This window comes from Spermophilus citellus (genome assembly GCF_964194105.1).
Source record: "Spermophilus citellus genome assembly, chromosome: 3".
Taxonomy (NCBI): Eukaryota; Metazoa; Chordata; class Mammalia; order Rodentia; family Sciuridae; genus Spermophilus; species Spermophilus citellus.
Window position 1 is genome coordinate 141,829,603 of NC_138184.1, and position 21,819 is coordinate 141,851,421.

At 39.7% G+C, this 21,819-nt stretch overlaps 1 protein-coding gene across 1 annotated transcript; it reads left to right on the forward strand.

Moving 5' to 3' along the window:
- The first annotated feature begins 7,086 nt into the window (after positions 1–7,086).
- GGCT (gamma-glutamylcyclotransferase) lies at positions 7,087–14,131 on the forward strand. The gene is made up of 4 exons (XM_081288289.1): positions 7,087–7,388; positions 10,913–11,058; positions 12,438–12,573; positions 13,864–14,131. The coding sequence occupies exons 1-4, from the start codon at positions 7,248–7,250 to the stop codon at positions 14,011–14,013; spliced, it is 573 nt and encodes a 190-aa protein (XP_081144415.1). The 5' UTR covers positions 7,087–7,247; the 3' UTR covers positions 14,014–14,131.
- The last annotated feature ends 7,688 nt before the right edge of the window (positions 14,132–21,819 follow it).

Below are 21,819 nucleotides of genomic sequence, written 5' to 3' on the forward strand. Positions count from 1 at the left end.
TTTCCACCTGTCCAATTTATTTTCCTTCCCCAATGTTGAGCACAGCTAAGTTTACTGAAAACCTTTACAAAGTATGTAGTTATAGAGATATAAAAGGAGATTATTTTCTAAGCCCTATACAATGAACTATATTGGAACCAATTATCAAGGTTACTCTCAAAACAAGAATACAGATTATCTATCAAACATCCTGAGAAACTGCAGCCTAATAGAATTTTAATACATCCCCTCCTCCAGAACATCGCTGATTTCCTATATTATGGCTTCCTGCATGTACCAGACCCCAGCTAGAAGGATCTATAAATATGAATACCACCATGTCTAATAAAATTTGCTCAGAATGTGATAAAGTATTAATGTAAAATTTTAAATCATAAACCAGAGTTAAAGAATAATTCCTTCTCATTACAGAGAGGCAAACTCTAGAAAAGAGGAAAAAAATCTTAGAGACGAAAGGATTTGGGAGTCGGTGTGAAGTCAGGGAGATTTTGACTCTGGTTCAGGTAATCAGCAAATACTTATTATTCTTCTGTGGTGGGGTGAGCACTATAGGCATATAGAAATAGAAGGTGTGGTCTCTGCTTCCAAAGGGTTTGCCATCTACTGAGAAATCAGCTGGGCAGACAGAATGGAATTACATATAAAGAGCTTGCACAAGAACCTGAATTTGGTAAAGGGATGAATCAAAGTCAGCCTCCAGAGGTTTGGGGGTTGTTTTGTTTGTTTGTTTGTTTTTGTTTTTTAGTTGTAGTTGGAAACAACATCTTTTATTTTATTTTTATGTGGTGTTGAGGATTGAACCCAGTGCCCTGCACATGCTAGGCAAGCGCTCTACCACTGAGCCACAACCCCAGCCCCTGTTCGTTTGTTTTTTAACAGAAAGAAGAGACATGACAAAATCAAAGTGAGCAATGTCTTCACTCCCTCCTGGCCTTTCATTTTCATTCCATCACTCCTGCCCCGGCTCAGACTTACATGACCTTGCCCTCTCGTAATGAACTTGTATAAAGCATCCTGCCATCTCCCCAATCTACCCTCTCCCAAGTCATCCTGAACACATACCTACAAGATTGCTTTTCCACAGGGGTAAGAGGGTCCCTCTCTGCTTAAAATTAAAACTGACTCTTCTTTGACCACCAAATAGTCTGAACTTTTTGTGAATAATTCAATGTCCTCTCATAAACTATGCTAATATCCTTCCAGACTTGTAGCACATTTCCTAAGATGAACCCTGTACTGTATTCAAATTGAGCTATTCACCATTCCCCAAAACCACCTCTGTGCCAGCCTCTTGTGATTCACATTCTCTCCTTGTCAGCGCCACCTCCCATCCCTTACTCAGCACCCTCCCATCTCCCTAGCCAGTCAGAGGAACCAGCCCTGGAGTGGCTGGTTGCAGTCATCCAGGTGTGAGATGACCACACCAGGGAGAGGGTGGGGAGTGTGGGAAGAGAGAGGGCGGACACAGACATAGCGGCCCCCTCCTGGGGCTTGGTGACTGATTACAAGTGGGGTGGGAAGGAGAGAGCTGAGTAAGAGGCAACTCATTTAGGTTTTAAGCAGCAAATGGTGTTCTTAACAATTGGTGTTCTTAACAATTACAGGGCCCATGTCCTCGTAGTTATTGGAAGTTAATGTTTATTTCATACTGCCTGTGTAACCCAGGACCATTTGTAATCAACGATGATGTCTACTCTAGTTTACTAATGAATATTTATATATTTATTTTAAATAATGCATGCCTAATAAAACATTTTACTTTGGGAGCTAGAGGTCTTAAAAAAGGTATTGCTAACAGCTAGAGCAGGCACTTGTGGGTGCTCAGATTTTTTTCTCCAGCTCCTCTCTGCTTTGGCTGTGTCTGTTTTCCTCACCTATGTTAGTAGAATCATCTTCCTCCACCTCTCCAGCCACAAGTCTAGACTAGCTAGGAGTGTTAAAAGCTATAATTTAAGTGTTCAGAGGGTAACCCAACCCTCTTAGAACCAGGTACAAATTCTCAGGGAGAAAAGCTAGAATTAGCAGGAAAATCTGATCCTTGTGTCCCCTAATTCCTTCTTCTCTAGAAGGAAAATCCACTAAGAAGGTAAATTATAGTTAGAAGACTATTTGGTAAGCAAACATGGAATCAATCACATTTCCAATTCTTCAGCAAGTCTGTTCTGCTTTCTGCTTTACCATAAAAGAGAATTCCAAATGAGTCCAGCTTCACTCGTGTGTTGTAGTCCAAGCCACCATCCAAAGTTGGAAAAAATGGACTGGGGATGTAGTTCAGTGATAGAGCACTTGCCTGCCATGTTCAAGACCGTGGAACAGATCCTAGAACACAAGAATGAAGTTATCAAACTTTCGCACAGTAGTTTCTCTGTCTCTAACCTATCCTTAGATTCTCCACTTAGTATATAGAATTACTCTGTTGAAGTGTAACTTGGACCCCATGCCTGCCTAAAACACCCCTATAGCTTTTTTTGATCTCTTAGAACACAATCCAGACTCCTTGACATAGCCTTTAGGGAACCACATGACATTGCTCCTGTCAAATCTCTACCTTATTTCAGACCCCCACTCATCTTGTACTGGCCCCTTGACCTCCATTTGTAGCTCAACCTTGTTAAACTCATGCCCCATGTGGACTTATTTTCCTAGTGGGAGAAAATGCATTGATCTGTGAATACAAGTATATGATTTGTCTGATACAGTTTTTATCGTACATCAACAAATTGGCATTCTGATGTGTACAACCATCTCTTACGAGTCAACTTAGTGTGAATTTACAAATGAGATTGTTTTTCTAAACTCACAGAGCTAAGAGACAGACTCATAAGATCGTCTGTCTATTCCACTAAAATACTACTGCCCCTGACTGACCTATATGTTACTTTTCCTTTACTGTACTCAATAAATAAACATACACACTACTACAGCTTTACTGTATCTATACAACCATCTATCAGTTCGTCATTATCTTTCCCATAGGATGTATGAAGTGTCCTGGGGGAGGGGTAGCAGTGCCTCTTCTGGAGGAAGGGTTGACAATGGCACTGGCCCTCATTTCTTCACTTACCATGTCTTGGGATTTATTGTCATTCATCATGCTTGGCTAAATGGATTTATAGACAAGTAACTAATTCTCACAAAATGGAAACATGTAGATTCCTGCAAAGAACTAGAAGAGAGCTCCTACTAAATCTGTAAGAACAAATAAAGACAAAAAGAAAAGGACAGAGCTGACATTTTTCAAACTTCTAGTGCCTCATCACAGTCATTGAGGTATAAAGATAATGATGTTCTAGTACGATCTGACAGGGTCATCGTAATGTGGAAAATTTTCAGGACTACTTACAATATGAATTTGTACCCAGTATTATTTACAATTAACTTTGACCTACATGTGCATTTTCCTTGAGATTGGCTAATGATTGAATGAAACTATCACAATTAACATGACAGTTAAAATTTTTTTGTTTTTAAATTTCTATTTTGTGATTATAACTAATGCACTTTATATACTAGCATACTAATATTAAAATATAATAATTATGATATAATACTATTCTATGTGTATTATATTAATGTGCATTAGTATTTTTGTGTGTGTCTGTGAATACTGAAAAAAAATATTTAATGATACAATCAAAAAGACTTTAAGGACCTCTAAATTAAGAGATGGCATTTGGAAGAAATCTTCATTATCATGATTATCAAGTGATCAAAGCCTACTCTCCTTATTTCATAATATCCTTTTGTATGACATAAAGATTGTACTTTAAACTGAGTTATTAATAACCACTCCCATCTAGAGCACCAGGGCTTTACAACTGTGGGAAATCTGGGAGTAGCCCCCAGTGGTGACTCTAGAGCTCAATCTCTGTTTTAGTCATAACTACAACCTGGGCAAGTTAGTTAATTTACTTTGCCTCAGTTTCATTGGTTATAAAATAAGGATAATATTAGCATAGCATAATTTTGCATAGGGCTATTTTGAGCTGATACAAGAATTTAAATGTGATCGTGCTTTTAATTAGTGCTCAATGCTGGGTGTGGTGGTGCATCCCTGTAATCCTAACAATTGTGGAGGCTGAGGCAGGAGGATCCCAAGTTCAAAGACAGACTAGGCAATTTAATAAGATCCTGTCTTGAAATAAAAAATAAAAAAGGCTGGAGATGTAGTTCAGTGGTAGAGTATCCCTGAGTTCAATCCCTAGTGCCACACACACAAATGAGAATAATAAAGATTAAAAAATAAGTGCTTGGCGAATGATAATATTAATCTTGCTTTAGTTATGTTTGAGAAAACAAACACAAAAATATAACTAACCTTGCTACCTCTGCCCCTTGCTGGTCAACATGAATCAGTACAGTACACTCTACATGGGTTAGCTAAATAAATGTTCGAGGTAAGAAAAGATTTTTTAGTGTTGAATAAAACATCAATGCTTAACTTTAGATTTTTTTTTTTTTTTGCAAAATAGTGTTGAGAAAAATCAACTGCTGTGAAATTAAGCAATTAGCAAGAAGTACAGAGCAAGAAATTAAATCTTTTAAAATAAATAATACATTCTAGATGTTCAAAAGCAATTTTAAAAGCAGGACATTTTAAATGACAGTGTTCCAAAAGCAGAGACCTTGATAATTTCTGGTGAAATAGAGCATGATTTGCCAAGAAAAGCAATTTTCTCCCTGAAATAACCAAATACATGTTTCAAGATTTGCCTTGATATCTGGAGGTAGAAGAAGATATGAATCTTCAGACTTGCAGATTATACAATTATAATGTTATTGCTTATTAAGGGTTCACTATAAGCCATGTGCTTTCAATATATCACCTATTTTCATTTCTTTTTAACATGAATATGTTTGGACATAAGAAAAAAATAGTGAACACCCATATACACGTCACTCCATTTAACATTTAACACTTTTTAAAAAAAATTTTTTTAGTTGTCAGTGGGTTATTTATTTATTTATTTATTTATCTGTGGTGCTGAGGATCAAATCCAGGGCTTCACACATGCTAAGCAAGCACTTTACCACTGAGCCACAACTCCAGCCCCAATTTAACAGTTTATATTTTTATTTTTAGGAATTATTTTAAAATGTTTCATTCTGAATATGTCAGTATGCATGCTTAAAATAGACATTTTTCTACATAAGCATAAGACAACATTATCACACCTAATAACAATTGTCTGTTATCATCCAATACCCAGTTCAAATGGAAATATCTTCCCTTGTCCCCCAAATGTCTTTTCTTTCTGCTTTGTTAAACCAGAATCAACCAAGGACTCACTGTTGTGTTTGCTTAGTTTCTTAAATCTTTTATAAAGCATGACAGCTTGTTCTTAGCCTTGCCTTTTTAAATTTTTATTGTTTATGGCACTAGGATTGAACCCAGGGGTGCTCTACCACTGAGCTACATCCTCAGTGACTTTTTACATTTTCATACAGGGTCTCACCAAGTTGCCCAGGCTGGCCTTGAATTTCAGTCCCTCCTGCCTTGGCATCAACTCACTGGGATTACTCCTATCAGCCACCATGACCATGACTTAAAGAGTCAGTAGGGTGTCCTATCATTTGTTCTTGGTTTTCCTGATTGCTTTGCATTTGGTGTTATTTGATTTTTCTATGCTGGTAGTTCCTGAGACAGAAAGATGGATGTTAAAGGCTTGATTATGCAGAGGTTAAAGATCTTTGGAAATGATATTTCATGGATGATGCTGGAGCTTCATATTGCAACACATCAGAAAACATAATGGTAGGCTGGTCCACTGTTAGTGATCTGATTGATCTGGGATAAGGTAGGAGGGGGACCAGATTTCTCCACAGTTGGTTGTTTTTCCAGAGATAATTTGGCACCGTGTAAATATCCCACTCCCTATGGTCCTTCACCAAATGGTTTCGTTGATGACCCTAGCATGAATCAGTTATTTCCTAATAACAATTTTCTATCATTCTTTTAACTTAGCAGGTTTCTAAAGAGAACTTCTCCTTCATCAAGTGGCGCTACTTGGTTACCCTGAAAAACAGCTGGTACTGGAAAGGCAGATTAAATGTTTATTTTCTTAAATTACCACTTTTCAGATTAAGAATTGGTTTAATAGTGACTATTACAAATTTCAATAAGGATTGTTCCCTGCCTCCTTAATTTGGCTTACTTTTTCAGGGAAAGTGATTTTTATACATTTAATTTTTTAAATCATTTTACAGTTTGTTGTTGTTATCTTTGATGCTCACTTGTTTAGTTTTGGCCAGTGGGTTGTCCTTTTGAAAGGACTTCTTTTTTTCTTCTTTTCTGCTAAATGTTCCAAGCGTTACTTAACCATTCTCAGCTTCCAAACTGACGTCAGTCATTTCTCCAGGAGCCCCTTTTAACCATGAGTGGTATTCAGAAACCAACATCAGGGTGCTAGGGATAGTCATTACTTCTGGGTCTGAGTTCATATTCTTCATTCCCCCCCCCCCACTTCAAAATTAACACAAATTTTTACTTGAGACAACTTATTTTATGATCCCTATTTTAAAAGGTTACATGGCTAGTAAAGGGCAGCCTCGGGATTTGAACCCAGGCATTCTTCCTCCAGGAAGGGAGCACGGCATTCAGAGGGCCTTCTTCAAGTGGCAGAGGGTCCTTAGAAAAGGTGTCAGGCTGATGATCACGGTTGGGTGCGGGAAGCCGCGGGATGAACAGAAAGGTCCCGCGGACTCCAAGAGGACAGTCGGGAGCAAGCTGCGGGGCGAAGGAGCCATCGAGGAGCACCCAGGGCCGCGGTTTCGACTGGATCTGACCAGCGCTCCCCACAGCGCAGAGCCGATCAACCACCAGTTCGCGGTCGCTAGGTGGGAAACGGGTTGCGCGCCGCGACCCTCAGCGGGCGCCACTCGCACTAAACTCCCGCCAATCAGAAGGAGCCTTGAGCAGGGGTCGGGACCATCAGAGGAGCGCATCCAATGAGGAGTCAGCTTCGGGTCGCCTCAGGAGAAAACATTTCAGAGTCCCCGCGGAGGGCGGAGAGGGAGCGGTGGAGTTTGGCCAATCACAGGGAGCGACTCACGTAGGCGGTACGACAGCCAATCAGAAGAGAGCTCGCTCCGCCGCTCTAGGCACACGCTTGGAGTCTTCCCCAGCCCCTAGGGGCCAGCGCTGCGGAGACCGGCTTCGGGTCGTTGGCAGCAGCGCCACGTTCCTGCGGGCTTCTTGCACTCCTGCTTTCCGCCCCCCCCAGGACGGTGCAGGCGTCTGGTGAGATATGGCTAGCTCGTGTTGCGAGGAAGGCGTGGGCCAGGAGGAGGAGAGTTTTCTGTACTTTGCCTATGGCAGCAACCTACTGACGGAGAGGATCCACCACCGAAACCCCTCGGCCACGTTCTGCTGCGTGGCCCGCCTGCAGGTCAGTGGTCCATCCTACCCCTGCGACGGCGGGCGGGTGGTGCACACGGCAGGACCAGGGCTCCCCGAAGGCGCGTCCTCAGGGGTATGCCTGGGCAGAATGGGCCAGGAATGCAGTTCATTCAGAGGCGTGGACGTCCGGATTTGGGGGGGCTCTGGATCCCGCCTCCACTTCTTTCACGGCCCTGTACTTGACCCCCGTTGGACTGTGTACCCCTGCAGCAGCATCCTCTCAAGCTGCCCTGAGCTTTCTCCCTCTTGACATTTCCACTACTGCTGTTCACTGCATAGCTTTGGCCCCTTCTGTCTTCTCCACTTAGGGACATCCTCATAGAGCGCATTCAGTTGGTACTTTACAGAAGCCTTCTCTGACCTGAGACAGAGAATTAGTTGTTTTGTTACATGGTATTGTAAAAATCTGTTTACCTGTTTTTCTCTCCTGATCTAGGAGGTCCTGAAAGTTGGAACCCTGTCTTCATACTAACCGCTGTGTTCAGTTAGGTCAAGTGACTGGATGAACTTTAACCAACCTTGGTAAATCATTGTTCTTCAAAGGACCTTAGGAGACAGTACATTTCATTCATTCAGCACCTGTTCTTCTGGCACTGAACGCTGGCGATACAAAGATAATTGAGTAATGTTACTGCTTTGAGGACCTCCTGATCTATAGGAGACAGGTGCATATTATGTGCAAAACATTTTTGACAGTGTTGAGCTAAACAAGCATGATCTTTGCTAACCTCGTCAGAGTTCTTAGTTGCAAGCAACAGAAATAGGCTGATTTAAGCAAAAAAAAAGAGAGAGAAAAGTGTTGAAAGGCTGCTGGAGAGCTCACAGAATGACTAGAAAGGCAGGAGTACAAAGCTGACAAAAGAGACAGACATAAAGGGAGGTGCGGCCCCCTCTGATAGACAACAGAACCAGCGCAGGCAGCCACTGTTGCGCCTTTGCTGAACTTGTAAATATGGATGCTGTGTGTTGCATCACCACCTGCGCAGTACCCAGCCACTGTACTGCATCCCAGAATTTCCCAAAACTCACACCACTAGGGTGGAGTCCCTGTCGACCCTGAATGTTAGCTTCTAATTCAAAGCCCCAGGTGGGTGTCCTGATTGGCTTAAATCTTGGCTGCAGATCTGTGACTGACCACCTTACTTTTGAAGCTTCAAAAATGGTATTCAGTCTCTGGTACCTCATACCCCCAAACTCATAAAATATGGAATGTCCCAAATGTAGAAGAGAGTTCAAATGCTTATAGTTGGAGCAGGAGGAAGTAATATTAAGGAAGAGCTATTCAGTTACAAGTATGATCAGTCTTAAGAAGGAAATATTCAGGGCTGGGGTTGTAGGTCTGTGGTAATGTGCTTGCCTAACATGCATGAGGCCCTGGGTTCAATTTCCAGCAGCACATATACACACACATGCAGACTTTCAAGGTCTAACCGAATATATAACTAGAGGACCTGTACTACCTAGGATGTTCAGGAAAGCCTTCCCTAAAAATATGACTTTTAAGCTAAGGCCTAAATGATTGGGGAGGTGGAGAGAAAATAGAAGAGCATGTTCAAAGGACCTGAGGAAAGAAGAAGCATGGGACTAGAGGAGGAAAGGACAACATCCTAACAGGATCACAGAGGCCTAATATGATTTTGGACTGTATCTCAAAAGCAATGAGAAGACCCATTGTAGAATGGAAGCAAATGAAAGATCATATTTACATTTTTTGAAAGTTCATCCTGGTCACTATGGAAAATGAGTTTGAAGGGGGATAAGAGTGGGAAGGTCAGAAAGTTTTTACATTAGTTTATGCCAAAGATAGCAAATGCCACCTTGAATGGATTTGAATAGATTAGAGGGATATTTGGGAGATAACATTGTTGACGCTTGGTGATTGAGTCTGAAGACTGTGATTATCAAGCAGGACTTGAGTTTTTGCACAACACCAATGTTGATGATGACAGAGGGAAGAGGAAAATCAAGTTTGGGAGGGAAAAATCTGAACATGCTGAGTTTGAAATGCTTGTCCCAAAGCCAAGTGAACAGAAAAGTACTAGTGGATATCTGTTAGTTACATACTATGTACTAGGCCCTGTTCTAAGCACTTTTGAAGTTCAAAGGTGGGCTGGGTTTAAAGATAATTAGTTTATCAGTATGAAAGTCTAATCAATCTGAAAGTTTAGATGGCATTTGAAGCCACTGGATGTGATGAGATTGTCTTGGGCAGGTTGCTGAATGGATAGAGAAAAGGGCCTATACTGAACCTTGAGAAACCCCAGTGTTTAAAGATAGGGTAGTCAGGGAGGAGTTGGCAAAGGGAATTGAAGAGAATAAGGAACAGCCTGAAAACGAGAAAAGAAGGCAGACAGGTGAGGGAGGTTAGCCACATCACAAGCAGCTGAGAAGTAGAGCAAGATGAGAAATGAGAATGGTCCACTGGATTTAGCAATAGACCAACCTGGTGTGGGTTGTAATTTTCATCAGATCTCTGATTACCCGCCAGGGATGCTTGGCGCTGGAACACCCATTATGGCAATTGAAGGTGCTGGTCACTTGAACCATCCTTTTTTTCTGAAATGTGTGACACAAGTTTTGAGAAAGTAGGCTACAGGGATAAACTATAAATGTGGAAAGGACCTTAGATTATTATCTATTCCAACCTCTTTCACTTTACTATTAAGGGAATGAATCGCTGAAGAGATGGAAAGAAATCTTCCTAGACCAAGCAAGCCAAGTTAGAATTTTCAGTCTTCCCCAGGACTTATCCCCTGATGGCTCATCTCTGATGGAAGCATCTAAACTAGAACCATGGTTCCATTGCTTATTAGTTGTGAGACCTTAGGCAAGTTGCCTAGTCTTTCTCAGCCAGTTTGTCTTGCTGTAAAATAAGTATAAATAAAGTTTCTGCAGGACAAAAGGAGATGGTCCACATAAAGCTCAGAATATAGTTTATAGTGCCCAGTAACTTTCCAGGGTTAACTGCTCCTATGATTTTTGTGGATAAATAAGTACACTTCATGAATATTAGAGTAGTATTCCTGAGTATACAAATCACCCTCGTATGCCAGTTCCCTTAGTACAAATATAGTGATATAGGCTGGTACGATACTCTACAGACATCAAAGTATAACTCCCATGTAGCCATCAACCTGTTTCTAAGTAAAATTATATATGTGCACGTAAGTAAACTGGGGAGTAATTTGCAAAAATGAAAGTAGGTTGTGTTAAGGTAGTGGGGCTATGAGATTTTTTTCTTAAGTCTTTTTTTTTTTCTTTTTTGCATGCTAAGATGCCTGTACTTATTCAGCATGTTTCTTTTTTTATGGAAAATATGAAAAAATATAGTTCTTCAGATCTGCATCTTTGTCTATTTATCTCTATATTTTCCACAGCTGCTTTTTATAGAAGGAACTTAAAGCTTATTGAATGCTTTAATTGCATGGAGTTCAAGGTAAATCATTTTTATTTTGAGAAAGGAAATGGGGGTTCAAGTGGATATTGATTATATCACTTTGGTTTCCTTTGCAGGATTTTAAGCTTGACTTTGGCAATTTCCAAGGCAAAACAAGTCAGAGGTGGCATGGAGGTATAGCTACCATTTTTCAAAGTCCTGGCGATGAAGTGTGGGGAGTAGTATGGAAAATGAACAAAAGCAATTTAAATTCTTTGGATGAGTAGGTGACTTCTAATTACAAGTTTAAAATAACTGATTCAGAAGTGAACTGTGTGTAAGCATGTGTATTTGTGTGTTAGTTTTCAAAACCATATTCTACAAATATATTCTTTACACTTAGAACCAACATAAAAGGTATAATAGTGAGTTTTAAAGAGTGACATTTCTATTGAGATTTGGGGTGATATTTGTAATCTCTTATATAGAAAGATGGGAGCTCTGATTTTTTTATTAAAATTTATGTTTGTAGTTTCAGATTGTGAAAAAGCATAAAGACTTTTGTAATTGTTACCTATTTTTGTTGATTTTTTGAAAGCAAGTAGATTCAGTTTTTGAAGAACAATTCTTGAAGATGGTAGTTGAGTCAGTCAGTAATAGCAATTTGTGAAAGCATCTAACAGCATATTAGAAATTTGATACTTGTTATAATAAGAACTCTCAGAGTTGTATGGCAGAGCATTTAAAAGAATTTTTTTTAGTTGTAGATGGACACAATAACTTTATTTTATGTATTCATTTTTATGTGGTGCTGAGGATCAAACCCAGTGCCTCACACATGTGAGGCAAGCACTCTACCACCAATAGACACAACTCCAGCCCTGGCAGAGCAAATACAAAGAGAATGAGTCAAAAGAGTGGACCTTGAGAAGAACATGTTATCTGACATGCTTGATACTGTAACTCACATAAGAACCAGCCACACTCCCTCTGCTCTTCTCTGAATGGATATTCTGCTGTCAAAAAACTTTACTTAATTTTTTGTAGCCTAGACAACAATGTTTCAGGAGTTTAAAAATGGAAATAGGTACATCTAAGCAAATATTCCAAGATGATTATCACAGATCTGTTGGAAGTATGCCACCTGCAGTTGTTCTTAGGCGTCTTCTAGGGATTGGTTCCAGGATTCCTGAGGATTCCAAAATCAAAGAATGTTCAAGTCCCTTATAAAAACGGATGGAGTATGTGCATACAATCTATGCACATCTTCTGTATAATTTAAATCATCTGCAGATTACTTATAATACCTAATACAATGTAAATGCTATGTAAATAGTTTTTAAAACTGTATTTTTTAAGAAAAAAGTCTGTATATTTAGTTAAGACCCAATTTAAAAAAAATATATTTTCAATCTGGGGTTGGTTGAACCTGGATGAAGAACCCATGGATACATTGGGCCAACTATAATATTAAGTCTCAGGCTTTCTAATTGAAACACTATGCTCCTTTCGATGTAGTGGTAGTTATGTTTCACTATATTTCTAACAACATAGGGAGCAACTACATCTGTATAGTTAAGTTGTTAATACTGTATCTGACTTGATAAAAGCCCTAAATTGCCTGAGTCACATGTGGTTGAAATTTTACTCTTCTGGTTTCAGGCAAGAAGGGGTTAAAAGTGGAATATATGTTGTAATAGAAGTGAAAGTTTCAACTCAAGAAGGGAAAGAAGTAACCTGTCGAAGCTATCTGATGACAAATTATGAGCCTGCTCCCCCATCTCCACAATATAAAAAGGTAAGCTACTTGGACTTTTGGTGAATCATTTTTAATTTTCACTGAAATAAACTAAAGAATATCTTGGGTTTTTTTTTTTTTTTTTTTTTTAAGGTTTTGTGTGTTTACAAAAATGATGGGCAAATTTTAGAATTTGGTGCATATTTATAAAGTAGAAAAGCACATGAATTTTTTGGGTTTGTTTGTTTTTTTCCTTTTTATGGCACTGGGTTCTAAATCCAGAGTGGTGCTCTGCCACTGTGCTACATCCTAGCACTTTTTATTTTTTGAGACAGCTAAGTTACTGAAGCTGGCCTTGAACTTGCAGTCCTCATGCCTCAGCCTCCTGAGTATCTGGGATTACAGGTGGTCACCACTGTGCCTGGCTTATGAGGGTATTTTTATTTTTATTTTTTTTAGTTTATATTTTTTTAATATACTTTTAGTTATTTATAGACCGTTATTCATTTGTTTATGTGTGGTGCTGAGAATCGAACCCAGTGCCTAGATGCTCCACCACGGAGCCACAACCCCAGCCCAATGAGTATATTTTTAATAGATTTATTTTATACATGGTTTTTATAATCTTTTTTTCTTTCCCCTTCACAAAACATGTTTCATGAACACCAGGATTCATTTTTCTGGGGGAAAAATATATTTCCTGTTTTTTAACCCTAGATGGAAAAAGAAAAGTCATTGGGCCTTTTAAAATCAGAGAAATCACCCTTGTAAGCATAAGATAAGAATGTGGGGCAGAGACCCTCACATGCCTTTTTAGAAACCCAAGTTTAAGTGCTTACTGGCAAGGCCAATTAGGACATGGCACTGTGGAGGGTTAACATAGTTCCCAGACCTAGTCAGGAATGTTCTAGTATGGATCCTAGATTATTATGGATCTTGGTGTGGATCTTGTTATGGATCTTGAAAGTGCCACTGGACACAGTTGCCTTTTAATTCAAAGCAAGAATAGACAATGGGATTGAAACGAAAGCTTTACATTTTTTTAAAAATTTTTTTTTCTTAAAAGGTTATATAAATAAACTTTTTGTCTTAATATAAAAATATGTTAAATCATGTTATTGCATAAAATTGACATTCTGCAAAGATGACTCAAACAGCTTTGAAAACTCCCTATTCATTCCTACTGTGTGAGAGAAATGGTTATATCTCAGTTTTGTTCTGTAATTATTCTGTAGTTACCTGAAAGCTAATATCTCAAACTTTTACAATACAAAAGAAGGTGTAGTCTGCTAAATTAAAATAATGTTCCTAACTAAAAGCCATTTATTTATTTATTTTAACCATTTCTAGGTTATTTGCATGGGTGCAAAAGAAAATGGTTTGCCACTGGAGTATCAAGAGAGATTAAAAGCAATAGAACCAAATGACTACAAAGGAAAGGTCTCAGAAGAAATGGAAGACATTATCAAAAAGGAGGAACAAAAGCTCTTTAGAACATAACAGTATATCTAAGAATATTTTATGTACTAATATAAAATATTTGTAACATTTAAGAACAGGGATCTGGGATATCACTGTGTCTCATCTGTTTTCACCAATGTTTGGAAGGGGTACCTCACTTAAGCAGCTGGGTTAAGAGTTAGACAAAAAGGGACTATGCAGTTCTGGAGTGACAAGTAGATGTGGGTACTCCTGTGGACACTTAAAGCTGTTGTCTTGGGTTGATCTTAAGTGTCCTCTTGCTCTGTGACAAGAATAGATTTACATTCTGCTCAGTGATGGTGCCGGGGAATTGATCTGCTCTGTCTGGGCTTTTTTTTTTTTTTTTTTTTAAATAAAATCAGTTTAATCAGAGTAAGCAAACTAATGGCAAGTTGATAATAAAATTTTGGAAACTAGAAAGATGGGACACCGTCCTAAGAGGAATAAATGTAGTGGTGGTTTAACCCGTTTTCCCTATCAAAGTACTCCCTTCCATTGTGCTGTTAGACAGATCATCATACATGCTGGAGCTGGTCTTGGCCATGTGGAGTCTATATATTCATGGAGAAGTGCACAGACTCTGGAGCCAAGCAGCCTGGGTTCAGTGATCAATCCCACCACTTTCTAGCTATGAGAGTTTAGTTTATTTGATGCTCTGTGACTTACCCATAGAGTAAAGAGTTTCCTCACCCACAGGGTAAGGATAATCAATATTTCAGGATTGTTTGGAGGAACAAGTAAAAACATGTAATAAATTTAGGTCAAAGCCTGAGGATAAATATTAACAGACAGTATTGTCCTCATTTAAAGAATTCAGTTTGTACATGGACATTCTTGGAACAGGGTTTTAAAATAGAAGAGTCAGGATTATGAAAGAAGGAATGTTTCAGGGGTAGTTATCATTTGAGTCTTGGCTTATCAAGAAACAGTTAACATTGAAAAAATAAATGGTAACATCACTAAACTTATTTACTGAATAAATGAGGAAAGAAGACTCACAAATTAAGCGATACTGATTATCAGAAACTCTCTGTTGTCCGTGTGGTGGGCAGTTAGCTGTCCTTTCAAATTTAAAATGTGATTTGTTCTCTTGAGGTAAAGCCCAAATCACCTTCAGGTTGCAGCAGTTATTCTGTAGTGAGGTTGAGCTGTAGACCACAGATAGACGCAATGCATAACTGTCATACCTCATGGTTTTCCATATACCCTCCAGTATTGTGGTTTAACTCCTCCCCAGAAGACCAAGTTTGTCAGCAACCCAGAAACCAGTGACAGTAATGTGGTGAGCAAGGCTCAATTTTGCTACAGATACTAAGAACTGAATATTACTCTAATAATCTGTCTCACCAAAGATAGCAACTTCCACTAAGGATTCACAATGCTAACACCAAGACCTTCATGTCTGACCTTTTAACAAAAATCTGATACTCATGAGGCACACTTTTTTCAGTTGTTTTCAAGGTAACACCAAATGTCATATGTCGGATTTCCCTTTCTACCAGAGACTTTGACCCTCTAACCATAAGATAACCAGATCCTGGATAAGCCATAGTTTTGAAAAGGGTTTCTGGGGTTGTAAGAAAATATAGGCTATCTTCAAGGTGGACCAGTCCCTTCCCCACAAAAAGAAAGAAGGAAGATGAACTGTGAGTTGAAAAAACAGATTATACTGAAGTGACCCTGATGTTCTGGGATTCAAATGCCAAAGGCAGCTCCAGAATTGGACTACAGCTCCGGAGCACTCCTGCCAATGGACAGGAAAACAATCTGAGAAACCAGGACCCTTGAAGAGGAACTACTATGGTCCCCAAGTGATAGCTGCAGTGCCTCCTGCAAGTGAAAGCAGAAAAAAAAAAAATATTTGTTTAAAAAATCAAAAAAAAAATCCACAAGATTTTAAGATATTATCAGAAACAGAGGCTGGGGTTGTGGCTCAAAGGTAGCGAGCTCGCCCTAGCACGTGGGAGGTGCTGGGTTCAATCCTCAGCACCACATAAAAATAAATAAATAAAATTAAGGTATTGTGTCCAACTACAACTGGAAAAAAAAAATAAGAAAAACAGACCATAAAACAAATATGTAGGGAGACTTTGAGTTCTAGGATGAAGTAGAGATACAGTTCCATATTTCACTAGTTAAGTGCAACTAAAATCTGTGAATATAAAATATAACAGGAAGACCCTAAAAAGTGGAGAGAAGGCAGAGTCCTAGCTAGGGACCTCAGGCAAGACACAGTGTGGTGCTGAATTCCCTCATATGTCACAGACTTGGGTCTGAGAAAGTGACCCAAAAGCACTAATGAACATACATGACAGGAAAAGCCTGCTGTCTCTAGGCAGAGGCCCAAGAGAGAGACGACCTAATAAGACAACTTAGAGAATAAGCATTCTAACTGCAGTTACCATAGAAGAAAAATGTGGGCTCCCATCTCCACCTCTGCCAGCAGAGGCCAAGCAGGGAGCTTAGATTTCCATACTCACTGAACTGGAAAGAAGGCACTCTAACCTGTCACGACCAAAGTAGTAGGAAAAGGCCTTTGAGGGAGCCTCCTCAGAGCAATAAGCCTCCCTCTGTCAGTGTGTCAGAGAAAACCATGTGAGAAGCTTGGATTTAAACCCCCATCTTATGGTAACAATACCTGCTTGCCTTCCCTGCTGGAGTGGTTTCAGAGTAAACTTGCAAAAGTTGATTTAAATACAGTCCACAGTCTCATAATCTCCAGTATGCCCAAGTTTCAGTTGAATGTCATTCATTCTAAGAAAAAGCAGATCCCAAATTAAAGTGTAAAAAGACAATCAATAGATGGCCAAAACCAAGAAGACAAATATGTTAGAATTATCTGTTAAAAATTTAAAACTGGGGCTGGAGTTGTGGCTCAGGGTATTGCAGCCTGCCTGCAATGTGTGGGGCACTGGGTTTGATCCTCAGTATCACATAAAATCAAATGAATAAAAGTATTATGTCCATCTACAATGAAAAAAAGGATTTAAAACTTATAACAGAAAAAAATGTGTTAAGGAACTTGCTTGAAACAAGTGAAAATGTAGACAGCCTCAGTGAAGAAATAGAAGATATAAGGAAGAACCAAGTGGAAATTTTATTACTAAAATGTATAATAGAAAAAGAAATGAGAGAACTGAAGACAAAAAACAAAACGGCAAACTTTAGTCCCAACATATCAATAATTACATGGAATATAAATTGTATACCAGTTAAAAGAGAAATTGGCAGAGCAGATTAAAAACATGACCTACGCTTATTCTGTCTACAAGATACATCAACTATTATAAGCATTTCAAAGGTAAAATAATGGAAAAGGATACATGATGCAGGCATTAATCAAAGGAAAGAATAAATGACTGCATTAATATCAGGTAAAGTAAGTTTCAGAGCCATACAAAGGTAATACCAAAAACAATTAAACTATCCTTCATGAATGTAGACGCAAAAATCCTTAACAGGGGGATTCAAGATGGCGGGCTAGATGAAGGCCGCATTCCTGTCACTCCATGACTCCAGATTCAAGCAACAGGAATTCTGCTTCTCTGTGAGGTGGTTAAAAGAGGGATTTCACTAAAATATTGGGCAGTCAGCATGTCTTAGAGACTCAAAAATTTGGGTCCATTAAACAAAGAAGAAAGAGCACTTGGAGCCAAGCCAGTTGTGGTAACACTGGCAGCTTTGGTAGGGGTACTGGTTCTGGTACAGCACAGAGGGAGGGAGAACACAGAAACACAATGGACAGATTTAGTATGAAAAAAATCTGACATCAAAAAAGCAACCCGCCCTTAGCTGATCTAGAGGGTACACTGTGCACTGGTGCCTGAAAAAGGCCCTCTGTTTCCCAGATGGCCAAGGAGAAACTGAGGCGGGAGCCATCCTGAGGTGACCATACTGCAGTTGCTGTCACAGGAGTTGGAAGATCTGAGCAAAGAGGCTAGAACATCTTGGCAGGCTTCCGTATAGCCTAGGGTGTATCTAGCAGAATGGGAGCAAACAGAGAGAATATTTTACCCAGGAGTATTCAAGTCAGAAAAGTGAAGGCGAATCTGCTTAATCCCACCTTTGAGTCTGGTGGCTCCTGTTAGCAGCTGAAGCAGGTTGGGAATCTGTAAAGAGTTGGGTGTAAATGCACTCGGGGACTAAGCCTAGAAAGTCTGTGTTCATGGTCAGCAGAGGGGGTGAAGGATTGGCTCCCCCACCCCATGTGTAGAATCCTTGGGAAGCTTCAGAATTCCAGACTCCCAGGAGAGATTGGCAACTGCCAGGCCCTAGAGGGGTGTTGATCTAATCTCTCCAGAGCAGACACCACCCACCAAAGCCCCTAATGCCTGATTAGACCTAAGCTCTCACCCGCTGGAACTCTACCCTCAGAACTCTGCAGACACTGGACCTTGGGAGTGCATCAGTTGGGTCTATGCAGAAAAATCTTCAACTAACAGCACTTCCCATCCCATCCTACCTCATTTTGAAACCAGAGTTTAGAGATGAGACTCAATTCTTGCTTCTGTTGGTGGGTGGGATCTGCACAAGCTGCAGGATTCTACAGCAGAGAAGTGTTGCAGCTTTTAATGGTGGGCCAAGCCCTCTAATGTTGCAGCAGACCCAGCAGTTCACTGTCAATTTCTTCTTTCAGGCTTCTTGTGAATCCAAAGAACAAGATGAGTGAGTGTAAGAGTAGTACTTTTATTGAAGAAAAGAAACAGGAACAGAACTCTTGCAGTGCAAGAGGGGACCAGATAGGTTTTCTCCCCCAGAGCATGCTAGCCTAAGGGTTTATATAGCATGTGGGTCATTGCTATTGGTCCAAACTTATGCTAATTAGGGTTTGGAAATGTACTGACACTATTGGTTAATTCTTGAGTCTTATAGACTTCCATTCAGCTCTTCCCCACTTCTATTTTCTGGCTGCTGATTAGGAAGCAGGAGGTTGAGGACATCAGATGGTCTATGCTTGCAGGTTCTGGGCAGCAGCACTGCATGGAGTATGCTGCTGAAGTAGGCATTTGTACTTGTGCCCAGTCCTGGCCACTGAAGGATGACAGGTTGGTATGCATTGGTTGCCTTGGTGCTGGCTTGTAGTCCCTCAGGCCCACTGCACCTGTATGGCTGGCTACATGCAGGTGAGGGCTGTATTTGCTGCCCACACTCTAACCCACTTGGACTGAGTCTGCCACTCCACCCACTGTGCTGCCACTTCTTGACAGAGACCAGTAGGTCTGTTGCATGGCTTGGCAGCCAGGGAGGTGTGTCAATACTGGGGAGAAGAGAAGCTGAAAATTATTTGAACCATCTGCAGTCTTAGGCCACTCCAACACAAAAAGAGGAAGAGGTTAACAACCCCCAGCCCCTTGTTTTTGTTCTAGCACATACCTCAAGAAGAAACATGGGCTGGGGTTGTGGCTCAGTGGTCAAGTGTTTACCTAGTATGTGTGAGTCACTGATCCTCAGTAGCACATAAAAAAGCCAACAAAATGGAGTTTCAAAAAAGAAAGAAAGAAAGACAGGCATAGACAGTAACCATCTATTCTCATCAAAATCTACTTTGATGCAGAGGATTCTTGAATTTTTCATTAAAAATCTTTTTGTTTTTGTTTGTTGTTTTGTGTGGGTGTGTTTGCTGTGCTGTTTGGTCTATGGACATATATACATATTTGTTCCTTTTTTCTCATTTTTAGCATTTTTTAAATGTGGTTATTTTTTCTTGCTTTGTCTTTTGAGGGTTAAGGTTTGTTTTTTGTTTTGTTTTGATTTGGTTTGGTTTTGGTTTTCTTTTCTTTTCTTTTGGTACCAGGGGTTGAACTCTGGGGGCATTCAACCACTGAGCCACATCCGCAGCCCTATTTTGTATTTTATTTAGAGACAGTATCTCATTGAGTTGCTTAACACCACACTTTTGCTGAGTCTGACTTTCAGCTCAAGACCCTCCTGCCTCAGCCTCACGAGCTGCTGGGATTACAGGCATGTGCCAACATACCCAACAAGATGTTTTCATTAGTATATTTTGTTTTTGTTTTTATTGTTTTCATTTATATCTTTCTCTTTCTCTCTTTTATTCTCTGACTGACAAATTCTATTGTTCTCTTTTTCACTTTCCCTTCACTTTGTTGCTTCTTTTTTTTTCTCCTCCTTTATTACAACCATCACATGCTACCTCTCTCCTGCATTCTCTGGTCACTTCAATGAAATTGTACATTATTTTCTATCTTTGTGTCACATTTCTCGCTCTGTTTTTACAGTTTCTCTTAATCATCTTTTAGAACTAATTGCTGCATATAACTCCTGTCCCTGCCATTAATGCTATAGCAGTTATTACTGCTGTAGATGACACAGTTGACACCTGTTTTTTTTTGTTTTAATGCCACATATAGTTCATATGCTTATTGTTTTTTGCTGTTGGCAGTTGCTGACCCTATAATTTCTGGGTTTTGTGGCAATTAACATTGTAGATGTCATAGTAGGAACCAAGTATTTAATGCTGTATATTATTTGCATTGGTTGTTGCTGTTATTTGTTTCTCCCTATTCTGTGAGGTTCTGGGAAATGACAAGGACACTACAAATTCACAGGGTAGAAACTCTGCTGCTGAAGTGAATTAAAAAGAAAGACAGTGCACATTGCCCCCCCCCACACACACACAAATTGATGACACTCAACATTCAGCTATTCTTTAACACAGAGAATAGAAGAGGAAAAAATCCGAACTAATAACCAGGACTCAAGTAGAAATGGTTAGGGGCAGGCCCTCAGGTCTCACCAATGGACATCCATTGCTATAGCAAAAACAGAGAGAAATAACACAAAGGCTCAATCTAGATCATTAACTCCAGGACACTTTGGCAAGTGAAGCTGTGCCTACAAAGGCCCACAAATAAGAGTGGAAGAGAAATCCCTTCCAACACATGCATAAAATCCAACACAGGAATATAAGAAATATTTTTAAAAAACAACCCAACACTTTCTAAAGTACATAATTCACTAGCAAGTGACCCAAAATATATTGAAGAGGATGAAATATAAGGAATTCAAACAAATCATTATAAAAATGATCAATGAATTCCAGGAGCACACAGGGAAACAACTGAATGGATTAAGGAAGTCAGTACAGAATAGGAATGAGCATTTCAATAAGGAGGTAGAAATATTGAAAAAGAACTGTTTGGATTATGAGAGTTTTAACCCAATCAGTGAATTAATCCCTTGATAGGGATTAATTGGGTAACAAATGAGGGTGGAGTGGGTGGGGTGTGGCTGGAGGAAGTAAGCATTGGGGATGTGACTTTGGGGTATCTATTTGTATTTGGAAAGTGAAAGATACCTCTTTCTGCTTTCTGATCATCATATGAGCTGCTTCCCTCCACCACACACTTCCTCCACGAAGTTCAGACTCACCTCAAGCCCCAGGGATTAGAGCCTGCTGTCTATGGACTGAGGCTTCTGAAACTGTGAGCCCCCAAATAAACTTTGCCTCTTTACAATTGTGTTGGTCAGGTATTTTAGTCACAGTGGCAAAAAAGCTGACTAAAACAAGAACGATACAGAAATCTTGGAAATGAAAGATGTAACAAAGCAAATAAAATGTTCAGTTGAAAGTTGCTCTAATAGAGTAGACTATGCTGAAGACAGAATCTCAGAGCTGGAAGACAAAGTGGCCAGCCTTGAACATTTAGATGGTATTAAAAGAAAAAAAAAAGTAACCATGATCAGAATATGCAAGGACTCTGGGACAACACAAAGAGACCAAATTTAAGAATCCTAGAATTAAGGAGGAATGTGAGATGCAGGCTAATGGAGTGTGTACCTTTTCAGGGACATAATAACAAA